We start from the raw sequence: 26,755 nt of genomic DNA, 5'->3' as shown, positions 1-26,755 counted from the left end.
CTCCTGCATAAGGTGAACATCAGTCCAGAGGACCTTAAGGGGGAGAACTGATATTTGTGGGTCCTGTAGTGAGTTAAATGATAGCTCCCCAAAAAGTACATCCACGACCTAATCTCTGCAACTGTGTATGGGACCTTATGTGGAAAAGGGTCTCTGAAAACCCTTCAAGTGAAACATCTTGTAATGAGAGCATTATGGCTTACCTGAGTAGGCCCTAAATCAACTAGCATCCTTGTAAGACACACAGAGACAGCAGAGAGTAGGGAGAGAAGTCCACGAAGAAACGGGGGCAGAATGGAGGGGTGCAGCCACAGCCAAGAAACGCTGCAGCCACCACCAGCTGGGAGAGGAGGGGAAGGCCCCCCAGAACTTCTATAGGAGTGGGCCCCTGCTGACAGGAAGCAGCACCCAGCTCCAGTGCTGGCTCCCACCTCTCCCATCACCTCCTGCTGCTCCCTTCCTAGGGCCCGAAAGTGTACCTGCTTGGAGGCTGGACGGGTCAGCAGCTGGAGGCCTGGCAAGCGTTTGGTCTAGGAGCCTGCAGCTCCCCTGAGCAACTAGGCCGGCCAAACAGTGACCCAGGGGCTGGCATGCAGGCCTGCTGCCCAGGTGCAAAACATACCTTCTTTGCCGTAAATAAGTCTAAACGCAGCCTATACCAAACAGTGAGGAATACAGGGAAATTGAGCCACCAGTGTAGACCTGGTAGGACGAGCTACGCTCTTCTAGACGTGGAAGTGAAAGTGAAAGTCACTCAGTCCTGTCCGACTCTTTGCGACCCCGTGGACTATACAGTCCTTGGAATTCTCCAGGCCAGAATACTGGAGTGGGTAGCCGTTCCCTTCTCCAGGGGATCTTCCCAACCCAGGGATAGAAACCCAGGTCTCCCTCATTGCAGGCAGATTCCTTACCAGCTGAGCCACCAATGAAGCCCAAAACTTGAACCACTTCTTCTGAGCCAGAATCCAACCAGCTACCTAAGGATGACAGCAGCTAACCATCTGTACAGTCCTCTGCTCTACCAGCTGAGCTACTGAAGGGTGCAGACATGGAAGGACAGTGATAAAAACTAGGAATTTTACCATTTTTACAGGAAGAGGAGAAAAGAAAGTTTTTTTTTTTAATTAAAAATCTAAAAATTAAAAAAATTTGCAACTAACACAGATTATTTTTTATGAACAAAGCAGCCTGACACACTTTAATAATAAAGGGATGTTTGTAAAGCCTAGGGAGGACCTAGTTAGACGCAGATCCCGAGCCAAATTTCCTGAGTAGGCAGTGCTGTCTCTACGTGGAGCTGACGTGGGGACTCGGGTCGACAGCACCTCGGCCATCCATGCTGGACACATGCCCCAGCTCAATCCTCAGGGCAGGACCATACCCGGCTCAAGTTCTGGGCACGGGAACACAAGGGCAAAGTGCCAGCCCCGGGGCCTGAGCCCCGCAGGAGGCCAGCGTGAGGCTTGCTCGTCCCTGTGCCACGCGGAGCCCCTCCAGACCCACCTTGGTGAAGAGTCGCCACCACTGCTTGTGCAGCTTGAGGTAGGCGGCTCAGTTCCTCTGCAGGACCTTCGTGGCCGTCAGCTGCTGCGGCTGCTTGGCGAAGGCCCTGTGGGGCGAGGGTCATGGTCAGCACCTCCAGGTGAGGGCCGGCCAACCTCCCTGCCCACAGTCCTGACCTCGCTCCCAGGGTTTTTTCCAGAGCTAAGATCCAGTGGTGTGACCTCACCCAGGGAACTGTGTCACCACCCACCCCAATCCCCACCCACCCAGCAGATGTTCCAGGATGTCTGGAGACATTTCTGGTTGTCACAAGTGGGGAGGGCGCTACTGCCCTCTGGTGGGGAGAAGACGGGGCTGCTGCTAAAGCCTCTGAGTCCCCATATGGGCCACAAAAATGTGATTGTGTGAGGGTTGGAAAGAATTTCCAGATACAGGGTATTTAGAAGAGAGTATTGGGAACCAAGGGCAGAGGGGAGTGAGGAGCGCTGCTCAGACAGTGGGCAGACTACCTGATGGACCAGGGACAGCCGACGTGCTTGATGCTCTTTGTGGGCCAGTGGCCAATTTTTATAGCCTCAACATAAAGAAAATTCCTGCTGGAAGGGTGGCATTAGGTGACTCATTAGGGTGAGGTTTTTTTTTTTTAACCTACTATGGGGTCAGGGAGCTGGCCAGTTTAGATCAACGGTTGCTATGGGGCACAGTCAGTTTGGGAGATGACCTTGGTGTGGAGCTCTGTATCTGTGGCCATGGTATAGGGCTCCACATGGCATCTAGCTTTGCCCTCGGGGGACCCCAGGGTCCATCTAGCTTTGCCCTTGGGGGACCCCAGGGTCCAGAAGAATCCTTTGGGCTTCATGTGTTACAGAATGCAAGTCCGAGAGCCTGACATACTGTGAGCCAAACAACAGCAAAACATCAGAGTTTTGGGGCCCAGAAAGGTTTATTGCTGGGCCATGCAAGGAGATGAGAAGTAGCTCATTCCTTAAACATCCTGAAGTCCCCGAAATCTCTCAGCAAAGCCCTTGGACAGTAAAGATGTGGGAGGGGAGTGGTTAGTTTTTGCAAACTTCTTGTTGTCAGATCCTTTGTTCTTAAGGTCAGGTCACTGTCAGCTCATGATGTTTGTCAAAACCTCCACAATAGAAATGTTATTTTCTGTTCAGACAAGAAAGGGCAAATTCTCAAGGCTCAACTTTCACTCTCTGAGGTCCAGGCCCTATCTAAGAGGAAAAGGTCCTGTATGGGCCGGTTACGCTGCCCAGGAGCCTTCTTCCAGCACCCAGTCTGGGTCCTCCCACCAATGCCCAGGCCCCGATAAGAAGGCAGATTTCAGCTGACAACACCATCAGGTCCCTAGGCCCTGTCCAGCTGTCATCACTGAGGGAGCCAGGCACCCAGACCCAGCTGTCCCTCAGGCTTCACATTTAACATGAAGAGATTGTTGCATGGGATCCATAGGGACATGTGTTGTAGCAAATGCCCTTCAGGTTAATCCCTAGCCCCCAGCTGTTGCCCTTCTTAGAGAACAGCCCCCACTACAGAGTAGACCTGAAGCGATGCTGTGCAATGTCCTTGCCACTTAACCCTGACCTCTGGCACCTCCTTGGGGTTGACAACTGACCTCAGCTGGACCAGTTCTTGGAACTTGAATGGAGTGACTGAAGCTGGTTAAATCTGTCACCTTAATGACAGTGTCCACTTACTCCAGTTGCTGAGGCCTCTGTGGACTGGGACCCATGGAGACCTCCACCACCTCAGGTCTCAGAGGTGGGGATGGATGAGAGGTTCACTGTCTTCCCAAAGGTGGGCCCGGCCAGTGGGCGGCCAAGCAAGGGCTCTGGAGCCCTGCCGGTCACCGTCCTCAGCCTGTCCCCCACCCTTCAGGCCTGGGGCTGGAAGGCCTGGAGGGCCGGGGAGAAGGCGGCCATCCCCCTCTTACCACACTCCGCGTTGAGAGGACACTGCTGCCAGGCTGACTGTTGGTGGGGTGGGACCTGTAACTACCCTGCTCCCAGGTCTCCTGCGAATAATCTCCTAACTGGCTCGAGCTAACGGCTGTAGGACCCCACCCCTATTACACTGGGAGGCTTTGGGCATCTGTGCTCAGAGTCATAGGTGCCAGGGAAGAGCTGGAGGCAGGTGCTGCTAAGGTCAATATTTTTAAGGGTCATTCTAGCCCCATGGGGAATAGACGGGTGGGGGCAGGGCAGTGCCTCAAGGTAAACACAGGAAGATGGTTCTGGAAGCTCCTGCAGGAGTCCTGGTGAAACGTGAAGGCAGCCTGGGTGAGGCATGAGCGGTCTCTCTCTCTCCTCTGTTTATGGCTGACCTTCTCTCACACCTGCACACAAGCCCTCTACTCTCAATCACCCTTGAGTGACCCGTGTCCATTCTGGTCCCCGGGGCTGGAGGAGGAGTATCTCCATGCTCAGCCCAAGTCAGACGACACGGGCTCCCCTGGATGTCCCATGGGCTACGTCTGTTTGCCCCAGGCTTGTTGATCTCCTTGACACACCCTGACGTTCCTTGATATGTTTCAGACAACTGGTTTCATTTTTCTTTCTTTCTTTTTTGTTTTTTCCAAATCAACCTCTGTTACTGCACAACGTCTGGAATTTCATGGGAATTTCCAGATCAGCGCACTGATCTCTCAGTGCACTCCGGACCCAAACAGCACCTTGCAGTTTGTTAGATGTTCCATCCACTGTGTTGTCATCACCACTGAGGCCACCACCATTATCCTCACCATCGTCATCAAGAAGTCACTGCCTGAAGATCTACATAGACCATTCTTCGTGAAGACATACAGATGGCCAACAGGAATAGTAAAGATGCTCAACATTGCTAATAATTAGAAAAATGATAATCAAAACTACAATAAGGTATCACCCCCTACCAGTCAGAAGGGCCATTGTCTAAAAGTCTACAAATAAACAATTTTGGAGAATATGTGGAGAAAAGGGAAGCCTCCTGCACTGCTGTTGGGAATGTAAATTGGGGCAGCCGCTATGGAAAACAGTATGGAAGTTTCTTAAAAACTAAAAATAGAACTATCGTGTGATCCAGCAATCCCACTTCAGGGCATATATCTGGAAAAGACAAAAGCTCCAATTCATAAAGATACATGCACCTCAGTGTTCCTCCTCCTGCTGCTGCTGCTGCTGCTAAGTCACGTCAGTCGTGTCTGACTCTGTGCCACCCCATAGATGGCAGCCCACGAGGCTCCCCCATCTCTGGGATTCTCCAGGCAAGAACACTGGAGTGGGTTGCCATTGCCTTGTCCATCAGTGTTCCTAGCAGCACTATATACAGTAGAAAGACATGGTAATAACTCAATCTCTGCCAACAGACATAGGGATAAAGACAATGTGGCATGTACATGCAATGGAATATCGCTCAGCCATAAAAAGAATGAAATAATGCCATTTGTAGTAACATGTACGGATCTAGAGGTGATCATACTAAGTGAAGTAAGTCAGGCAGAGAAGACAGATATATAATATCACTTATATGGAGAACCTGAAAAACAGCACAGGGAGTACCTTGGTGGTCTAGTGTTTAGAATTTGGTGTTTTTACTGCTATGAAATTGAAAGTGAAAGTCACTTAGTTGTGTCCGACTCTTTTTATCCCATGGACTATATAGTCGGTGGAATTCTCCAAGCCAGAATACTGGAATGGGTAGCCTTTCCCTTGTCCAGGGGATCTTCCCAACCCAGGAATCAAACCCAGGTTTCCCGCATTGCAGGTGGCTTCTTTACCAGCTGAGTCACCAGGGAAGCCCTTTCATTCCCTGGTCAGGGGACTGAGATCCCAAAAGCTGCTTGGCATGGCCAAAAAAAAGAGAAGAAGAATACAAACGAACTTATTAACAAATCAAAACAGACTCAGAGTCACAGAAAACAAATTTATTGTTTCCAAAGGGGGAGGGGGTACATTAGGAGTATAGGATTAAAAGATGCACATAACCATACATAAAATAGATTTTAAAAAACCCTCAAGAACTTAATGTATAGCACAGGGGAAAATATTCAGTATCTTGTAATAATCTGTAATGAAAAAATTAAAAAGAACAGATATATACAGAGATACATGATAACTGAAACATTTTGCTGTATATCTGAAACAAATACAATATTGTAAATCAACTGTACTTCAATTAAAGAAGCAAGCAAAAGAAGTCACTGGCTAATTACGATAAGCTGCTGAGATCAAAGGTGAGTTGAAGCTGGAGAAGTAGGGCTAGAGACCACCACCAGGGGGAGACTCTTCTTGCTGGGGCATCAGACCTTGGTGAGGGTGATAGAGGAGCCCCTGCTACTTCTCCTGGATTCCAACAATCCTGACTCTCTGACTTTCTCTCATCTTCTACCCGTTCATGTTCCTGGTCTTTCATTGCTAGTTCCCCTGCTGCTGCTGCTGCTAAGTCACTTCAGTCATGTCCGACTCTGTGCGACCCCATAGATGGCAGCCCACCAGGCTCGCCCGTCCCTGGGTTTCTCCAGGCAAGAACACTAGACTGGGTTGCCATTTCCTTCTCCAATGCATGAGAGTGAAAAGTGAAAGTGAGGTCGCTCAGTCCTGTCCGACTCCCAGCGACCCCATGGACTGCAGCCTACCAGGCTCCTCCATCCACGGGATTTTCCAGGCAAGAGTACTGGAGTGGGGTCCCTGCCTCTCCCTTTATTCTGCCCCCAGTGACTTCTTTAGTTCAAAATAAGTGGTTTCTGATGGGAAGGGTTTGGGGGGAGAATGGATACATGTATGTGTATGGCTGAGTCCCTTCACTGTTCACCTGAAAGTATCACAACATTGTTGATTGGCTATTCCTCAATACAAAATAACATTTCATAGTATGAAGGAAGAAAGTGGTCTCTCTCCCCCACCCCCCACCCTTCTCTAGTTCCCCCTCTTCCCTCAATCCAGGCTCCAGGCTCCTTCCTTCACTCTCCCTGAGCCATCACCAACATCCAGCCCTCCCCTGCTGTGCTCAGCTGCAGAAACCCTAAATTCCTGATACTCAGCTCCAAAAATTTTCTCTCCCTCTCCTTTTTTTCTCTAACAAGATACCTCTGCACCTTGACCCATGTTTATCCTGGTTCCTGCACTGTCCTCGGGGTGGCTGAGTCAGGCCCTACTGCAGAAGTTCATACATCTTGTTGAGCTCCTGCAAATTCCTCTCCAGCTCCGTGGCCAACTGCCTCAGGTTTTCAGCAGGTTCTGCCTTTGCACCATTACGCAAGTGCATTGACTCCTTCACTAGGAAGCCCACATCCACCAGGAGGAAGACACCTGTGGTGGCTGCACCCATGATCTGGGCTCCTGTGACAGCTGCCGGAGCCATGGTAACGGAACAGGCCTTCTTTACCAGCCGGGTGCCTGGGACTACGATTTTCCCAGGGCCCAAGTAGTCGCCTACATTGGCTGCAAATTCAGGGTTGTCTTTGCCTGTTTCCATGGCACGCATATTTTTTTGAATGTGTCGCACAGCTTTTGCCAATTTCTCTGTTGTATCAACAGTTCAGGGGTTGCTCCTGAGTACCTCTAGGAGCACCTTCCATTTCTTGACGCCAGTTGACATCAGGCTACTGGCTTCAGTTTCGGCTGCTGACCTGCTTGCGTTTTCCTTGTAGCCGGTGGACGCAGTTGTCACGGCAGCTGCTGCTCCCAGCCCTAACCCAGCGGCCGAGAATGCCAGACTGCCCCCCCATCACGGGTGCCAGAGCCAGGCCAAGGAGGGTCCAGGCGCCAGATACAGCGCCAGCGGTGTGGGCCGCCATGTTGGAGACGGTGTGCTCCTTGTGGTTCTTGACAACCTTGTCTGCGAGCTTGTGGAGCTTTCCCATGCGCTCCTCCAGCTGCTGCTTCACCCGAGGAAACTTCTTCAGAAACCGCCTCCTGTCCAGCTGCCATTCTGTGAGCGTTTCCTGGTCCTTCCCTATCAAGTCTCCTTTCAATTCGTTTAGATATTTGTGTAGTGCAACCACGTCTTTCCTATAACAATGAAGGTCAAGGGATTAGAAAGGCAGTTTGCTTGTCTGCAAAATAGGTTCCATAATGTCTATTCTGCATAAATATGGATTTAGCATTATAAATTTATTAGAAAAGAATTTTAAAAATGTAAAATTTTCTCTTTCAACACAGGTTTTGTACCTTTTAGATCCTTCATATACTTATTCAATCCTGAAAAGAAAGAAAGAAAAGAAAGTGAAGTCGTCAGTCGTGTCCGACTCTTTGCGACCCCATGGACTGTGGTCTGCCTGGCTCCTCTGTCCATGGGTTTCCCAGGCAAGAGTACTGGATACGGTTGCCATTTCCTTCTCCAGGGGATCTTATCGACCCAGGGATTGAACCCAGGTCTCCCGCATTGCGGGCAGACTCTTTACCATCTGAGCCACCAGAGAAGCCCCGTTTAATCCTGGAACAGATAAACAAATGTCACCTTAGGATACTGGTAAGTGAAGAGAGGTATTTGACGGAATTCCCTGGTGGTCCAGAGTTTAGGACTCTGCACCCTTACTGCCCAGGATGTGACTCAATCCCTGATTGTGAAACTAGGATCCCACAAACCATGTGGCTCATCCAAAAAGAAAAAATAGATGGTAAAGACGCCTCAGAGACAGGTCAACATCATCACTTCCAAAGAGTTGGTAAGCTGGGAACTCCACAAATAAAGAAGAGTGGGATTGGAGCAGAAAACTTGTATTCAAGGGCCTCAGTGTATAGTGAGGAGTCAACATTTCTTTGCCCTTGGCTACAGGGAAGTAGTCCCTAAGCCCTAGAATATTCTGGCTGATATGAATGTCCTAGTCTGCCTGGGCCTCTTGCCACTGGACAGTCTGATGAGATGTATGATGGGGCCTCTGGGTCATGTGGTACCAGTTCTGACCTCTGAAGGAGCCGGACTCTAGGAATTAGTCTGACCTCTGGGAGGCTCTGGAGACCACAAGTCAGGATAATTTGTTTTTAAATGGGTGTGTGTCCCTGGCAGGCAGTGTTCCGTGTGACCTGCCACTCACTGAGTTCCAGAACAATGATGCATCCTGGGGACAACTGAAGCTTCGGGTGTGAAATCCACCCAGACTCTGCCCTGTGACTGATGGAAACCCACAGGCTTCCCGTAATACACTGGGATCAGGATGGCTCTCAGTGAGTCCTGTCTGCTCTATAGGGAATTCTCAAACCTGAGGGTGTTTTTTGGGATCCCCTAAATTTACCATTGGTTCAAATGAAAGCATAGTCCTGGGCACTGTGCCCTCACCCTTTGCAGATTGGCTGTCTCTGTGACTTAGAATTTGTAGAAAAAACAACAACAACCCCAAAGTCAGAACTAGAAGGCACCATATCAGTCATGTAGTCTACCATCTGCTGTCTTCTAAGGCTTGTGCCCTTGACCTTACCAGCAGAAGGTCCCTAAGTCCATCCACTGCCCCAACTGCCTGGAAATCAGGAGATGTGTTGCTGGTTCCCCTGGTCTCTGCAGCCCACCTCACTGACTCCTGACCCAGCACCCAGCACCTCTGACCTCTCAGGGGTCATATGTTAATTTGTGACAGCCTAATGAGCCTGCCGGAGAAGGCAATGGCACCCCACTCCAGTACTTTTGCCTAGAAGATCCCATGGACGGAGGAGCCTGGTAGGCTGCAGTCCATGGGGTCGCTAGAGTCAGACACCACTAAGCGACTTCACTTTCACTTTTCACTTTCATGCATTGGAGAAGGAAATGGCAACCCACTCCAGTGTTCTTGCCTAGAGAATACCAGGGACGGGGGAGCCTGGTGGGCTGCCATCTATGGGGTCGCACAGAGTCGGACACGACTGAAGTGACTTAGCAATGAGCCTGCACCCCAAGGTCATGTGGAACTTTGTGGATCCTCTAAAGATTCAAGAGACGTGAAGAAACATCCATCTGAATGGCTGAGCCTGAAGAGACCAGTACTTGCACAGCTGGTGGAGGAAGTGTTTTCCTCTTCAGTGGGGATGCATGAGGCTCCTCAGAATTCCTCAAATGACACATAATCACAGCCACTCACTGTGACCCTGGAGGGCTCACTGAGCCATGTGGCCTTCCACTGTCAGGGTGTCTCCATGTAAATTAGAAGAGGGTCCCAGATGGAGTGAGGAGCCAGGTCCCAGGCAGGGTGTGCAGACATAGTCACCCAGGGCTCTCTAGTCCAGCATGAGAGGATCCCGTCAGGGAGGGAAGAAATGCCCCTCCTCCCACTCACGGGACCTCTGTTAGAGTCACAGCCCCTTCAGTTCTGTGTCCTTAGGGCCCACCCTCCTCACTCTAGTCCTGGTCCTGCTGCCCAAGCCTGCCTACTAGTCTTCCAACCTGGACTTTCTGCTCCACCCTGACCCTGGGTCTGATCCTGGTTCAGGCCTCCCTGGTCCTTGCTTCCCCACCTCTGACCCTATAGTTCACTCTGAGGCCATGAACATAGTCCATCAGACTAAATTGCTATTCCCATTGGACAGAGGCAAGTCTGAGACTCTAACATATAAGCACAGAGCCCCAGAGTTGGGCAGCGCTAGATCCAGGATCCCACCAGCTCCAACCAGTTCCTCTCTAGCCTTTCTGCCTTATGGGCCAGCAGGATCCTGCTGATTGGTTTGATACAATTGTTTGGTACAGTTCCTAAGATGGGGAATAGAAAGGCTCTAGGCAGAAGCCTGAGTAATACAAACGATGGCATCAGGATGTTCTGACTTGCCCCAAAGGAAATTCTGCTTGATTTTCATCACCAGAAAGAAGACTCTTGACCCCTGTCTTTTCCCAACAAGTTTTAAAAATGTTAATATTGACCGAACACCTACTCTGTGTCAGTCAGTATGGGATGTTCGTTGCATGCATAATCTCAGTGTCCTCACAATTTAACTGAACAGATGAAGAAACTAAAGCAGAGAGTAGTTCCGTAACACGTCCAAGGTCAATAACCTGCCCCTTCCTTGCAGGTTTCATCTTTTCTCCATTCAAGGTTGTTCACTGCCAGCAAATGACATGGAGGAAACATTCCTCATGAGATGCTGAGAAGGAACGTCCTCAGCCCCACCATATGGTCCTGCTTGGGGAGGTGTGCCTGCCAGGAGGAAACTAGCCTGGTGCTTCGGCGTGTGGGTGACCTTCCTGACACATCTGTGCAGGTTACCTGGACAAACTAGCCTCAGCCTCAATTTTATTCAGGAATTCAGTCAGCAGGAGTAGCAGTTCCTCTCTGCTCAGTTTGTCCCAGAGATACTCAGCGACATACTCAAAAAAGATCTCAGTATCTAGATGAAAGGAAAGGGAATAAGGTTAGAACTTGTGAAGTGAAAAAGGGAAAGCGTTTGTCGCCCAGCGGTCTTTGATTTTTTGGGACCCCGTGGGCTGTAGCCCGCAAGGCTCCTCTGTCCATGGAATTCTTCAGGCAAAAATACTGGAGTGGGTATCCATTCCCTCCTCCAGGGGATCTTCCCGACCCAGGGATCAAATACAGGCCTCCTCTGTTGCAGGCAGATTCTTTACTGTCTGAGTCACCAGGAAAGCCCAGAAAAATGTGTGGTGGATAATAAATGGTATTGAGTAGCTTTTTTTTTTTTTTTAACCCTGTGGAATCTGAGGGAGGGCTTGCAGATTTTGATTTTGCAGCCTAGAACAGGTATCTAGATCACTATGGTGACAGGACAGAAGTTGGTGAGAGCTATTTGAGTTTTTGAATTTGGTGGACCCGAAGTGCTGAAACTCCATTTGGATGTTGCTGTATCAATTCTGAAAGACCACCAGGTTCTAACAAAGTCCAAGCATGTGGTATAAACCCAGTGGATGCATATATCCGCTCTGGCACTCACAGTATAAAATTATTTCTACCTTATACTCCTAGCTGAGATGTGGCTGGGATAGTAGAACTGCTGGAGAGAATATATCTGCTTTCAAGAAAGGTGACATTCACTACCAGGACGATCTCTGGGGGCTACACCAAGTTTGCTCTGGCAGCCCATCACACTATTCACACGTTGCCAGAAAAACTGGACTTTAAACAAGAAGCTACCATCAGCATCTCATGTTTTACTGCTATCGAGTCTGCTCCCCAGTGTCCGTGTGAAAGCTGGAGAAAGTGTTCTTGGGCAGGTGGAGGAGCTGGAAGAGCAGCATGGCAAATGGTTAGAGCTTATGGCTTAAAGATTTTGGGCACAGCTACTACTGAGGAAGGACAAAAGATTGCTTTCCAAAATGGAGCCCACAAAGTGTTTAATCACAAAGAAGCTAATAATATTGATAAAACTAAGAAATCTGTTGGTGAAAAAAGAGTTGACGTGATTATTGAAATGTTTGCTAATGTCAAACTTAGTGAAGATTTAAATTTTTTGTCACGTGGAGGACGAGTAATAGTTGTTGGCCGCAGAGGTCCTATTGAAATAAACCCACAGGATCCATGACAAAGGAATATAGCACAAAAGGAGTAACTCTCCATTCATCCTCCAAGGAGGGATGTCAGCAGTTTGCAAGCAGCCCTCCAAGCTGGAATGGAAATTGGTTGGTTGAGACCAGTAATAGGCCTTGGGTATTCACTGGAGAAGGCAGCCCAGGCTCATGAAAATATCATTCATAGCTGTGGGGCTATGGGAAAATGATTCTTCTCTTAAAATGATTAATCCTTGCATTGATTTCCTGTGTAATGAGAGGTTTCTTACCTCAGTTTTGAGTACACTGTGTTTGCTTTGCTTAGCATTCATTTGATTCAGTGAGTTTCTTCTATTTAAAAAAATATTTCTTTTTAGCAATCATAGGCATTGGAGTGTAGTTTATTTTATAGCTGGCAATATTCTTTATGCCTTCGACCTCTCATCAGGGAGTCATCATAGTGGGAAATAGGATGTTAGTGGTCACTTGGCATTGGAGGACATTGCAGAAATTCCTAACCGATGCTTATCATTAATTCCATACTTTTGACTAAAACATGCTAATTTAAAAGAGGACTGCTTGATTTCCAAGCCTACTTCTCCTTATAAAGTTTCTTTAGTCTCTGATTAGCCCACAACTATATTGGACTCTTTGACGATTCTCTGAACTAAATAAGACCTCTTTTCCAAACTAATCTCATCTATAGCTACAAGTCTCTCAGAGGGGCAAGATAAACAATGTCCAGAGAAATCTGTTAGCTTTCCAATTTTCCCCAATATTTTATGCTCTTCACTAGGTTAAGGATTGATTACCAGTGATCCATGTACTCTGTGAGGACAGCAGCCTTATCTCTGGGATGATATGATACTAGGAGCACAGTTGGGCTTCCTAGGTGGCGCTGGTGGTAAAGAACCTGCCTGACAGTGCAGAAGATGTAGGAGATGCGGGTTGGATCCCTGGGTCGGGAAGATCCCCTGGAGAAGGGAATGGCAACCCACTCCAGTATTCTTGCCTGGAGAATTCCATGGGCAGAGGACGCTGATGGGTTATAGTCCATGGGGTCACAAAGAGTGAGACGTGACTGAAAGGACTTAGCACATCCTTTGCATTGTTTCCAAATATATATGTATTGATTGGTTCAAATTCAAAGTAACTTTAAAATTATTTCTTTGTGCGACAGGGACCATATATTTTTGTTTAAATTAATAAACAAATTTGATGCCTTAAGGATGATCTGCTTTGGTTATCATAACATGGTATCTGCAATAAATTCTACAGCACATTAAAAAAAATGGTATTTAGTACATATTAGTTAAAATTCATTTTCTTGAGCAGCGATCACCTGGGCACTCTTGGCAGAGTAACCTGGGGTTATGGATGGAATTGTTTTCCCTCCACCCCCCAATTCATATGTTGAAGATCTAACCCCCTGGTGACTATATTTGAAGACTGGGCCTTTAAGGAGGTAATTATGGTAAAATGAGGTCATAAGTGTGGGGCCCTAATCCAATAAGTTAAATGTCTTTATTAGAAAAGAAGACACCAGAGTCTCTCTCTATTCCTTCCCTCTCCCCCAGAGGAAAGGCCATGTGAGGACAGAGAGAAAAGGCAGTTAGAATTTACACAACAGGTGGAGAGGTCTCACCAGAAACCACCACTACCTTGATTTTGGACTTCCAAACCTCCAGAAATAATGATCTAATCCTGGAATTTAGGTGTCTTCAGGAATCTACAATTTTAAACCTTCAGAAAGAGAAGGAGGGCTTCCCAGGAGATGCAGTGGTAAAAATTCGCCTGCCAATGCAGGAAGGAGATGCAAGAGTCATGCGTTAGATCCTTGGGTTGGAAATATCCTCTGGAGTAGGAGATGGCAACCCACTCCAGCATTCTTGCCTGGAAAATCCCAAGAACAGAGGAGCCTGGCAGACAACAGTCCATGAGGCCATAAAGATTTGGACACAACTGAACAACTGAGCCCCCACACACACACACAAAGAGAAGGAATACAAGGGATGTGTTTTGTTAGTTACTACTTGTAGCAGAGACTGGCAGCACCCATAAATGACTGCTTTCATGTTTTGGCAGTGAAACAAAAGAATATTCACATTAAATGCGATAAAGAATGTAATGACAATAAATAGCTTCAGATCAGTACAGAGCAAGACCACTGCTCAAATGAGTTACCAAAATCCCTGTGTGATTTCAGGGATCAAGAGGTTATGGAATTGCTCAGTGTTAGTTGCTCAGTCCTGTCTAACTCTTTGTGACCCCATGGACAGTAGCCTTCAAGTCTCCCCTATCCCTGAAATTCTCCTGGCAAGAATACTGGAGTGGGTTGCAATTTCCTTCTTCAGAGGATCTTCCCGACCCAGGAATCGAACCTGGGTCTTCTGCATTGCAGGCAGATTCTTTTACCGTCTGAGCCACCACGGAAGCCCAGGGATTATGGAATTGTAGGTAAGACATAGGCAACTAGGATATATATATATATATATATATATATATATATATATGGAGGGTGGGGCTGGGTCACAATGTGAGATGTGTTTCCTGGTACATGCACACACAGATACATTATTCTTATTTCACAGATGAGGAAAGTGAGACTCAGACAGGATAAGGGACAGCCCCAGGCCAGTGAGCAGAAAGCTCAGAGGTGGAATCTAAGCTCAAGTATCAGACACTTCTTGGATATGACTTGAATCCTCCTTATTTTAAACTCCTGTGATTTCTTCACTCTACCATACAGTACACCTAGAGGGACTTTTGCGAGTGATTTTTGGTGGTGAGCACACTGCAGCATATACAGAAGTAGAAACATAATGTTGTATACATGAAACTTATAGAATGTTATAGACCAATGCTACTTAATTTTTAAAAAGGTTTGAAGCCACCTGCCGTTGAGTAAGACTACCATGTGAGAGGCTTCATCTTGCTGATCAGAGACACTCAGGATGGGCAGTGAAGGGGTGGAGGCAGATGTGATCCTGTGTAAAACCCCATCACCCCTCCCCTCTTGGTGGGAGGTGGCAAAAGTCAGACTGGGGTTCAGTTCAGTGTCCACTGATCCTTGCAGAGTGGCTGGGCAGGTGGCAGGGCAAGAGCTGGATGGAAGGTGTCTGTGGTGATGCCCCAGGGTCTTGGAGCAGGAGGAGGCTCAAGCCAAGGGAGAGGGCAGGAGGAGCTCCAGGGATGCTGGGGGACCCCCCCTTGCTGCCCTGCCTGGCCTTGGGGACTCCCTCTGCTGTCCCCCTCACCATGGGCTATCCTGGCCTCACTTCTGAGTCACTTGCTAGAGGGCAGTGGGGGAGGAAGTGAGCACCTAGCAAGTGGCTCCCCAAGGAGAGGGCTGGAAAGAGGCTCTGTGGACACACTCCCATTGGGGTACTCCACATGGCCCCCCTGAGGGGCTCCAGGATGCTTATCCATCCTCTTCTTGGTTCTTGATTCCTCTGTAGGTTAACTCTGCCTGGAGGAACCACCCTCAGTTCTGGGTCACATGTAGGAACTGGCCAGAAAAGAGGCAGCTGCCTACCTGAGCAGTCTCCGAGGTTTTCTGAGCTCATGATGGCAGCAGCGGGGTCTCAGAGATCTCCTGTCAGCTCCTTGTCTGCATCAGGCTGGAAGGAGGTGTGACCTCACCCTTGGGGAACATAAAACAGATTGTGGGCTCGATCACGAGTCAGCAGTGCCTGCAGGGAGCAGGGGGTGGTGAGGTCTCTGGTGAGTTCCCCTGGGCCGGCCACCAGTGCCACGGGGAGTTTAACGCACTGTGGTTCTCTGTCCCCTGGGCTCTGCAGGTCACTAGTTAAGGAAAGTTACTCATCCCCACCCACACACACTCCCCCCAAGTCAGAGTCCTGCTCTCCTGTTGGGGCACAGGGAGAAGGTAATCAGACAGGGGACACCCATCTGCAAAGTTAGCAGAGCAATAAAACCAGAGACAAGACCAGATAGGAAGGAATAATCTGGAAATTACGTGAGGCCAGGAACACTTGTGTTTACTAATTGGTAATAACTAATATTGATCCATTGTCTAGATTTGCAGGCTCCTGAAGCTCACCTGAACTTACATCAGCCGAAGTTTTCAAGCTGATTCCAGAACCTGGGCTTGTACCCAGTCTTTCTGATCTAAATCCCAGGTTTGTGATGATTATGCTCTACTCCCTTTAATATACAAAGATATTTATTTGTGGATATATGTTTATCAGTTAAATGAGTGCTTTCATTCCAAAATAATGTCTTGCTCTCTGTGCTTAATTCTCTGCCTTGATAAAGTTGCTGGTGATACAGCTCCCACAGTCCACGCCCTCCTTGCTTCTGCAAGAGCCTTTATCCCACAAAGGCCTGGAGTCCCATCGCCCCCACCCCACTTCCTGTATCCCTGCCCTGAGTGGCTGAGGACCCCAATGGTGCTCTGTCCCTCTGCTGTCCTCCCCTGACTACTGGACTTTAGGTTGTTTCTAATTCCTTATGCAAATAATAGTGTAAAGAACATTCTCCTTGTATAAAACTATGTTTGAGACTGTTCCCTTAAGCTATATCTAAGAGTGGGATATAGCTAGATAGCTATCTAGGATGTAGGATATAGAATCTAGGATATAGCTATCTAGGCTAGACCATAAGGCATCAGCACCTAAAAAATATTCATACCTAGAGACACACTGTTATGCAAAGAAATTGCAGCAATTTATGCTCACACTCATGATATATAAGGGCATCCATCCTTTCAGACTTTCCCATTCTCAGTGTTCCTCAAAAAAAAGAGCAGTTCAGATTTTTATATATAAAAAATCTATTTTGGTTCTGCTTGTGATTATCTTGCCATGGGAGATGAGGAAGGAAAGCAAATGTTGATGACATTTAACTACTGTTTGAAGAAAGCAAAAGAGCCTTTGTCAACTACTCCTCCTGAGACCTGCCTGAAATGACAGTAGAGATACTTACAGTTATAATACCAGCTACTGATAAGAGTGATTTGTGTTTGCGGTCTTTGCTTTGCAATGGTATTTGCTCTAAAACTTTACAAATGACAATTTGTATTTTATTCTATTAGCCTTTGAGAGTGTAGCATTATATCCTCATTTACAAATAAGGAAGCTGAAATACAGATGTTACATGACTCACCCAAGGTCTTGCCCCTGGAACAGCTCCACCCGACAATCTGGGCTCAAGAACCCATAGCCTGCCTCTCCTCCCTCTGCTGCTAATAAAAACAAGCATGGGGGCAACGGGAGACCAGAGGCTTCAACAAATGTCTGAAGACTCACTGGACGGAGAAGTGATAGCTGAGTGAAGAGGAGCGCAGTGGAGGGAGAGAAACAGGGAGCGTTCACAGGAGAGAAGAACGGTCTGCTGGGCAAAGCCCCAGAGGGAGCAAGATGAGAGGGAGGAAGAGGGGAGAGCAGGGAGCAAGTTTACCAACATCATGGCCCATCCCATATTCACAGTAGCCTTCACTCTTCACCAGACTTTTCAGAAAGCTACTTGAGAATGAGTTGCAGGAAAAAAATAGATTATGTGCTTGTTTAATTATGGAGGAAGGTAAAGGATACCCATGAGAGAGATTAGACGTGGGATGCAGGAATCAGGAACATCAACCCAGAGGAAAGGGAATCCAAGGATCCCAGCTGGGCACGCAGCAGAACTAGAGAGAAACCAGTCCAGAATGGGATAAAAAGTCCAGAGTCTTTGGGGAAAGGGGACTCAGTATCACATGAGGCACAGTTGGAAAGAAATGGAAAAAATGTTGAAGATAAACAGTACAAGGGGTGAAAATGAAGCCAATTAGAAACATCAGGAAAAACTAAAGCTATGCCAAAAATCATGTGCAGCTATAAGGTACAAGTTAGCTCTAAAAACATACTAAAATAACACAAAAATCTAAATTCTAAACTCATGTCCATTGAGTTGGTGGTGCCATCCAACCATCTCATCCTCCGTCATCCCTTCTTCTCCTGCCCTCAATCTGTCCCAGCATCAGGGTCTTTTCAAATGAGTCAGCTCTCCACATCAGGTGGCCAAAGTATTGGAGTTCCAACTTCAACATCAGTCCTTCCAATGAACACCCAGGACTGATCTCCTTTAGGATGGACTGGTTGGATCTCCTTGCAGTCCTACAGACTCTCAAGAGTCTTCTCCAACATCACAGTTGAAAAGCATCAATTTTTCAGTGCTCAACTTTCTTTACAGTCCAACTCTCACATCCATGCATGACTACTGGAAAAACCATAGCTTTGACTAGACGGACCTTTGTTGGCAAAGTAATGTCTCTGCTTTTTAATATGCTGTCTAGGTTGGTCATAACTTTCCTTCCAAGAAGTAAGCGTCTTTTAATTTCATGGCTGCAATCACCATCTGTAGTGATTTTGGAGCCCAGAAAAATAAAGTCGACCGCAGTTTCCACTGTTTCCCCATCTATTTGCCATGAAGTGATGGGACCAGATGCCATGATCTTAGTTTTCTGAATGTTGAGATTTAAGCCAACTTTTTCACTCTCCTCTTTTACTTTCATCAAAGGTTTTTTAGTTCCTCTTCACTTTCTGCCATAAGGGTGGTGTCATCTGCATATCTGAGGTTATGGATATTTCTCCCAGCAATCTTAATTCAAGCTTGTGCTTCTTCAGCCCAGAATTTCTCATGATGTACTCTGCATAGAAGTTAAATAAGCAGGGTGACAATATACAGCCTTAGTATATTTGTATATCTGAAAAGTACAGCTTTCCGGATTTGGAACCAGTCTGTTGTTTCATGTTAAGTTCTAACTGTTTCTTCCTGACCAGAATTTTCAGGAGGCAGGTCAAGTGGTCTGGTATTCCCATCTCTTGAAGAATTTTCCAGTTTGTTGTGATCCACACAGTCAAAATCTTTGGCATAGTCAATAAAGCAGAAGTAGATGTTTTTCTGGAACTCTCTTGCTTTTTCAATGATCCAACAGATGTTGGCAATTTGATCTCTGGTTTCTCTGCCTTTTCTAAATCCAGCTTGAACATCTGGAGGTTCGTGGTTCATGTACTGTTGAAGCCTGGCTTGGAGAATTTTGAGCGTTGCTTTGCTAGCATGAGAGATGACTGCAATTGTGCGGTAGTTTGAACGTTCCTTTGCATTGCCTTTCTTCGAGATTGCAATGAAAACCGACCTTTTCCAGTCCAGTATGAAAAGGCAAAATATAGGACACTGAAAGATGAACTCCCCAGGTCGGTAGGTGCCCAATATGCTACTGGAGATCAGTGGAGAAATAACTCCAGAAAGAATTAAGAGATGGAGCCAAAGCAACAACACCACCCAGTTGTGGATGTGACGGGTGATGGAAATAAAGTGTGATGCTATAAAGAGCGATATTGAGTAGGAACCTGGAAGTAGGGTTTATGAATCAAGGCACATTGTAAGTGGTCAAACAGGAGATGGCAAGAGTGAATATCTATATTTTATGAATCAGCGAACTAAAATGGACTGGAATGGGTGAATTTAACTCAGAGGACCATTATATCTACTACTGTGGGCAAGAATCCTTTAGAAGAAATGAGTAGCCATCATAGTCCACAAGAGTCTGAAATGCAGTACTCTGCTTTTTAATATGCTGTCTGGTTTGGTCATAACTTTTCTTCCAAGGAGGAAGCGTCTTTTAATTTCATGGCTGCAGTCACCATCTGCAGTGATTTTGGAGCCCAGAAAAATAAAGTCGACCGCAGTTTCCACTGTTTCCCCATCTATTTGCCATGAAGTGATGGGACCAGATGCCATGATCTTAGATTTCTGAATGTTGAGATTTAAGCCAACTTTTTCACTCTCCTCTTTTACTTTCATCAAAGGTTTTTTAGTTCCTCTTCACTTTCTGCCATAAGGGTGGTGTCATCTGCATATCTGAGGCTATTGATATTTCTCCCAGCAATCTTTATTCCAACTGAGCTTTATCCAGCCTAGCATTTCCCATGGTGTACTCTGCTTATAAGTTAAATAAGCAGTTAAATAAAAACTAAAGAGATCTCTTGATGAAAGTGAAAGAGGAGACTGGAAAAGTTGGCTTAAAACTCAACTTTCAGAAAACTAAGATCATGGCATCTGGTCCCATCACTTCATGGCAAGTAGATGGGGAAACAGTGGAAACAGTGACAGATTTCATTTTCTTGGGCTCCAAAATCACTGCAGATGGTGACTGCAGCCATGAAATTAAAAGATGCTTCCTCCTTGGAAGAAAAGTATGACCAAACTAGAAAGCATATTAAAAAGCAGAGACATTACTTTGCCAACAAAGGTCCGTCTAGGCAAAGATATGGTTTTTCCAGTAGTCATGCATGGATGTGAGAGTTGGACTATAAAGAAAGCTGAGCGCTGAAGAACTGATTCTTTTGAACTGTGGTGTTGGAGAAGACTCTTCAGAGTTCGTTGGACTGAAAGGAGATCCAACCAGTCCATGCTAAAGCAAATCAATCCTGATTATTCATTGGAAGGACTGATGCTGAAGCTGAAACTCCAATACTTTGATTACCTGATGCAAAGAACTGATTCATTGGAAAAGATCCTGATTCTGGGAAAGATTGAAGGCAGGAGGAAAAGGGAACGACAGAGGATGAGATGTTTGGATGGCATCACCGACTCAGTGACATGAGTTTGAGTGAACTCTGGGAGTTGGCGATGGACAGGGAGGCCTGGTGTGCTGCAGTCCATGGGGTCGCAAAGAGTTGGACATGACTGAGTGACTGAAGTGAACTGAACTGAAGCAGGGTGACAGTATACAGCCTTAAAGTACTGCTTTCCAATTTTGAACCAGTCCATTGTTCCACGTCCGGTTCTAACTGCTGCTTCTTCACTTGCATACAGGTTTCTCAGGAGGCAGGTAAGGTAATAATAATTTTGAATAATTGAATAATTATTTTTGAATAATCTAAAGATTTTCCACAGATTGCTGTGTTCCACACAGTCAAAGGCTTTAGCATAGTCAATGAAGCAGAAGTAGATGTTTTACTGGAATTCTGGAATTCTCTATGACTTAAAAGATGTTGGTAATTTGATCTCTGGTGCCTCTCCGCCTTTTATAAATCCAGCTTGTACATCTGAAAGTTCTTGGCTCATGTACTGCTGAAGCCTAGCTTGAAGGGTTTGAACATTACCTTGCTAGCATGTGATATGAGTACAGTTATGTAGTCGTTTGAACATTCTTTGACATTGCTCTTCTTTGGGATTGGAATGGAAACTGATCTTTTTCAGTCCTGTGGCTACTGCTGAGTTTTCCAGGTTTGTTGACATATTGAGTATAGCACTTAGCAGCAGCATCTTTTAGGATTTGAACTCGTGAGAGGGTTAACATCAGGTAGGAAGGCCAGGGGTCCCCAAGCAGCAGGAAGAAATAAACTGCAAGTGGCAGATGTTTTTTTTATTCTTTAACACAAAATTAAAGGAGGCTCCTCTAATCATGTGTTGCCATGAGGACACTTGGTTCTGAACTTAGTGTCAGAACTTAACCTTGGGCTACTAATGGCTCAGCAAGCCAATGCGTTTTTCTCTTGGAAATGTGTTCCTTAAGCTATGCTAACCAAACTATGTATTTGCTTTGGAATCTGCTTTTCTTCACATTGATTCCCCCTAAGACTAACCTTTTCTCAAACTTTGAGCTGATAATGGCTCAGCAAACCAGTATGTCTTACTAATGGCAATATTTTTCTTAAGCTATATTAATGAGACTATGTATTTGCTTGGAAATCTGCCTTTCTTCAAGATGCATGTCAATTGTTTTATGGCTGGAGATGACTCCCCTTGTGCCATCCTATCTCAAAATGTATGTTGTGGGAGAGGAGCCTGGTGCAACACTCTCTGTCTGAGGCATTTCTTTTATCTGATAGCAGCTTGCTATCAGGTACACAATGCCCTGCTAAAAACTAGCAAGGGGTCACTCTTTCTGCCCTTTCTGATGTCTATGTTAGAAGCTTTCTCTATCCCTTTTACATGTTAATAAAACTTTGCTACACAAAAGCTTCAAGTGATCAAGTCTCATCTCTGGCCCTGGATCGAAATCCTCTCCTCCAGAGGCCAAGAAGCTGGGTGTCGTTAAAGGGTCACAGCCACAACCTTTCAATAGCTCAGCTGGAATTCCATCACCTCCACTAACCTTGTTTGTAGTAATGCTTCCTAAGGCCCACTTCACTTCATACTACAGGATGTCCAGCTCTAGGTGAATGATCAAACCATTGTGGTTATCTGGGTTAAGACCTTTTTTGTATAGTTCTTCTGTGTATTCTTTTTTTTTAATTTAATTTAATTAATTTATTATTTTTTTATCTTCTGTGTATTCTTGCAACCTCTTCTTAATATCTTCTGCTGCTGTTAGGACCATACCACTTCTGTCCTTTATTGTGCCCATTTTTGCGTGAAATATTCTCTTTGGTATCTCTAATTTTCTTGCAGAAATCTCTAGTCTTTCCCAGTCTATGTTCTCCTCTTTTTTTTTTTTTGCATGGTTTGTTTAAGAAAGCTTTATATCTCTTTTCTGTTTTTTGGAACTCTGCACTCAGATGGGTGTATCTTTGCTTTTCTCCTTTGTCTTTTGCTTCTCTTCTTTTCACAGCTATTTGTAAGTTCTCCTCAGACAACTAGTTCCCTTTTTTGCATTTCTTTTTCTTGGGGATGGTTTTCATCACTGCCTCCTGTACAATGTTATGAACCTCCATCCATAGCTCTTCAGAGAGTCGTCTATCAGATCTAACCCCTTGAATCTACTTGTCACTTTCACTGTATAATTGTAAGTAAGGGATTTGATTTAGGTCATATCTGAATGGCCTAGTGGTTTTCCCTACTCTTTTCAACTTAAGTCCGAATTTTGCAATAAGGAGCTCGTGATCTGAGCCCCAGTCAGCTCCAGGTCTTGTTTTTGCTGACTGTATAGAGCTTCTCCATCTTCAGCTGCAAAGAATATAATCAATCTGATTTCAGTGAAATGTTACCTGTCCTTGGAGGGCCAGCTCCGAAGCCTTCTTCCTCTACTGCCTCCCCCCACTTTCTCTCCAGGCAAGATTCCCCTGGAATCTTGCACTTCCCTGATTGTGACTCTGTTTGTGTTGAGTTTCTTCAGCTCCCAGCACTGGGCAGGGGCCCTTTCTCTTCTCTGCTCTTCCTCCTGCTCCAGAGCCTCCAGGGCACCCTCCAACCTCCTGAACACAGTCTGGCTAAAACACGAGGTGTGGGACCTGTTACTGGGACATGAAACAACCAGCTTCTTGAAGACACAGCACAACCCTTGTTTTCCCTATGGTGCAGTAATTCTATTTGCTTTCCTTGTCTGTCTGGACGAAAAGCTCTTTCTGACAGACTCTGCTATCAGATTTCTGAGCATTTCCATTTACAGGCATTCCCCTGAAGAAGGAATTCATAAGGCCTGGACTCCATCTTAGGCCTGTTCTCCATCTTAGGCCTGTTCATGCTGAGCATGCTCAGCCACCTTTCCAATGGACTCTGAACTCTGTGTTTAGTGCCTATGAAAACAACAACAGAAGGATAAGACCCCCTCAAGACAGGAGAACCTTGAAGATCATATCTAGGTTACTCATCGCCTAAGAGAAAACATACACGAATCACCCCTTCCTCCAGACAGGCCATAAATTTTTGTGTATCTATCGGAATGTAACCTCGGGTTTATTGATTATTGGCTAATTGTTTGCCTGTTTGAGCACATGAGCACATAGCACGTGAATGATGGGGTTATTGGGATTGTATTTTCCTTGGTTTATGTAAGTCTCAAGGAATTTGGAGTGGTGGGTTCAGACACATACATATGGGGTATAAAAGATTTTCACAAATGCTGGTCGGGGTCCTTGGCTAAAGAGGAGACTTTGCCTTGGGCCCGCCAGTGTAATAAACTGCACTCCGCTATCTGAATTGTCCTTCTGAGTGAGTTTGTTTCCTGGAATGTGTAGCTACAACACCCTAATTTCCAAAACATCACCCTCTGCCAATGAAGTGTGATGTGAGGCCTGTATCCTTTTTCCTCAATGCCATCCTGGTTTAAGAAAAGTTTCCTAGGAACGCTACTTTCAGGTAGCAGGAAACACCTGCATTTCCTCATGTCTCCTTACTCTAGTCATGATAGTTTTCTATAAGAAGAAAGATATGGGTTTCAGCTAAAATCTGAAAGATGCTTTACTGCACTGTAGGCTCCTTTGAAGGCATAGAAGAACAGTGTGTTCCTTTTTGACTGCAGTAGGTACCTGTTAAACATGTTCTCTTTAAGGAGAAGAAGAAGGACATAGGCAGGGGGAGAGGGAGTTCAGGACAGCAGGTGAGTAGGAGGGAAAAAAAGGAAGGAAGGGGAAGATAAAAGAGGGAAGAAATAGAGGATGAAGAAGAAACAAAAAGCTTCTAATCAATCAATCAATGAAACCTGAAGGGATGTAAATGTAAACCCAAAAGAAAAAAGAAAAAACATACTGGGAGAAAGGAAACAAACTGGAAAAATATTGTTAAGGAAAACTTTCTCACCAACACACAAATCCCAGAAACCATTTGACCTCAAAAATCAAAAATGTCAACGGATACCATAAACTAGATCAGAATATAAGATAAGCGACCTGGAGACAAGGTTTGCAATATATTGAGTAGACAAAGGTGAATATTTCTAACACAGAGAGAAACTACAAACCCACATGTGAAGACTGAAACCAGCTTTTAAGAAATGCGTAAGAGATCTGAAAGGGCTTCCCAGATGGCTCAGACAGTAAAGAATCGGCCTGCATTGCAAGAGATGTGGATTGGATCCCTGGGTTGGGAAGATCCCCTGGAGGAGGAAAATGGCAACCCAATCCAGTATTCTTTCCTGAAAAAATCCATGGACAGAGGAGTGTGGCAGGCTAAAATCCATGGGGTCACAAAGAATCTGTCACGACTAAACTCCTAAGCAGTCACGCATGCACGAGATGTAACAAACAATTCCCAGGGAGGTGATTTGTCCAGGGTCATACAGCTCTCAGAGGGCAAGAGGGCAGAGTGGAAGCCAAGACCAGGCCTTCTGACATGGGTATGTAAGTGGGGAATGGGATTTTACTTTATTTAAACTGATCAAAATATACATTCTATTTTAATCTTTTACTTAATTTTTTAACCTTGAATCCCAGTATGTGGGATCTTAGTTTCCCAACCAGGGACTGAACCCACAACCAATTCAATGGAAGTGTTGCAGGAAAGGGGACCCCTTCCAGGACCCAAAACTGGGCTCTTGTCTAACACTCAGAAATGAATTGTCCGAGGAGACACATGTGCTGACAAAGCAAGAGATTTTATTGGGAAAGGGCACCCGGGTGGAGAGCAGTAGGGTAAGGGAACCCAGGAGAACAGCTCTGCCTCGTGGCTCACAGTTTTACGGTGATGGGGTTAGTTTCTGGGTGGTCTTTGGCCAATCACTGTAGTTCAGAATCTTTCCTGGTGGCGCACGCATCGCTCAGGCAAGATGGATGCTAGCGAGAGGGATTCTGGGAAGTGGACCAACACGCGGTGTCTCCTTTCGACCTTTCCCGAACTCTTCCGGTTGGTGGTGGCTTGAAAGTGAAGTCGCTCAGTTGTGTCCAACTCTTTGCCACCCCACGGACTGTAGCCTAACAAGATCCTCTGTCCATGGGATTTTCCAGGCAAGAGTACTGGAGTGGGTTGCCATTTCCTTCTCCAGGGGATCTTCCCAACCCAGGGATCTAACCCGGGTCTCCCACATTGTAGACAGACGCTTTGCTGTCTAAGCCACCAGGGAAGTCCCAGGAATATGCTTTTAATAACCCCAAAGTTTCTAGGTTTGTCTCTGCTTGTTTAAACACATAGATCTAAGGTCATGCCCCTCTTGTTATACTGACATGTCTACAGTTTGGCTTTTTTATCTTAATGTTGCAAACCCAGCATCATCATGTGGACAAAGTACAGTAAGCCCTCTCACTCTATGAGGGCCATGCTTTGTCCCTGTCAGCCTCGGCACAGCACTCTGGGGGAAGCCTCAAGGTGGCCAGGCCACAGGAGGAGAGAGTCTGATCCCACTACCCTCCTCTACCCACTCAGCTTTCTCTAAATTTCCCAAAGGACTGAGCACCCCCAACACCGCCTTCCTTCTGGGGTCACCGGTCACGTCTCAGGAGTCCACATCCTGAGCTGAGCCAATCTGACCAGGTGTCACCCTCCCTCTGCACTGTTCAGGGGACCAGGTGGTGGGAGGAAGCCGTCAGACACATCTGCTTCCACAACCAGGCTCTGCTCCTGCTTAACCTGCTGCCTCAGCCATGACCTCACCTCTCTGAGCTTCCATTTCCTTCTTCTGTCAACCAATCACAATCATCTTTTCTCAGACATTCATCCTGAGGATGGGGAGGGGGGTGGGGGCCCTACCCGCCTGCTTACCCAGGAATCTTCTCTGGCTGAGTGTGAACAAGATCCAGTTGTTCTGAGCTCTGCAGATGCAGCCACCAGCTGTGCATCTCTGCAATAAACCACACACGTTGTGTCGGTCCAGATACACTTGGAGAAGCAAAAGAGAAAGTGAACGCCCTCACATCTGGATTGCTCAGATTAAATAAACACTCTGCCTACCAGGTCCCACCCTGGGCTAAACCCAGACTGTTGACTCCCTTAGCTAAACAAGCCACGCCTGACATGCCAGGTTCTTATTGACTCAGCACACCTTGCCCTGGGCTCTCCGAAGGAAGACCTGCCACCAACACACTGTGAGCCCCTTTTCCAATCCCTCCCCCTTCCCATGGGCTTCTTCCAGTCCCCTCGACCCTTCTATGCACTCACGCTCACCAGCCTGCCTGCTTTATTCATCTTGATGCCACCAGCACGTGGCACAGTCCTGGAACATAGCAGCTGCTCACCATATACTGGTCATATTCTTGCTGAGAGCCATGTC

General features: G+C 46.4%; 2 protein-coding genes and 1 pseudogene across 16 annotated transcripts in view; 1 reads left to right on the top strand and 2 right to left on the bottom strand.

The window, feature by feature from the left end:
- The window catches only part of LOC109559516 (apolipoprotein L2-like), a 44,825-nt gene extending 43,104 nt beyond the window's left edge, over nucleotides 1-1,721 (bottom strand). For all 4 annotated transcript variants that reach the window (XM_070789722.1, XM_070789721.1, XM_070789723.1 and 1 more), the window contains exon 1: nucleotides 1,504-1,721. The gene's annotated coding sequence lies outside the window, so the exon portion shown is untranslated. The remainder of the gene's footprint in view (nucleotides 1-1,503) is intronic.
- Nucleotides 1,722-5,398: 3,677 nt separating this feature from the next.
- LOC109559512 (apolipoprotein L3-like) overlaps nucleotides 5,399-26,755 on the bottom strand; it is a 78,688-nt gene continuing 57,331 nt past the window's right edge. For 10 of the 12 annotated variants that reach the window (XM_070789746.1, XM_070789748.1, XM_070789749.1 and 7 more), the window contains 2 exons: nucleotides 26,248-26,326; nucleotides 17,795-25,463 (listed from right to left, as the gene is read on the bottom strand). In XM_070789746.1, coding sequence (XP_070645847.1) covers nucleotides 25,326-25,463; nucleotides 26,248-26,326 — 217 coding nt within the window. In that variant the 3' untranslated portion in view covers nucleotides 17,795-25,325. Of the gene's footprint in view, nucleotides 7,500-10,654; nucleotides 10,776-15,421; nucleotides 15,530-17,794; nucleotides 25,464-26,247; nucleotides 26,327-26,755 lie in introns of those variants that run through there. The other 2 variants (XM_070789758.1, XM_070789757.1) reach the window with 2 other exon arrangements.
- Nucleotides 11,158-12,133, top strand: LOC109559514 (zeta-crystallin pseudogene; annotated as a pseudogene).

This window comes from Bos indicus, chromosome 5 (genome assembly GCF_029378745.1).
Source record: "Bos indicus isolate NIAB-ARS_2022 breed Sahiwal x Tharparkar chromosome 5, NIAB-ARS_B.indTharparkar_mat_pri_1.0, whole genome shotgun sequence".
NCBI lineage: Eukaryota > Metazoa > Chordata > Mammalia > Artiodactyla > Bovidae > Bos > Bos indicus.
Note: the sequence above shows the minus strand (reverse complement) of the source record. Positions and strands in the feature narration are given on the sequence as shown.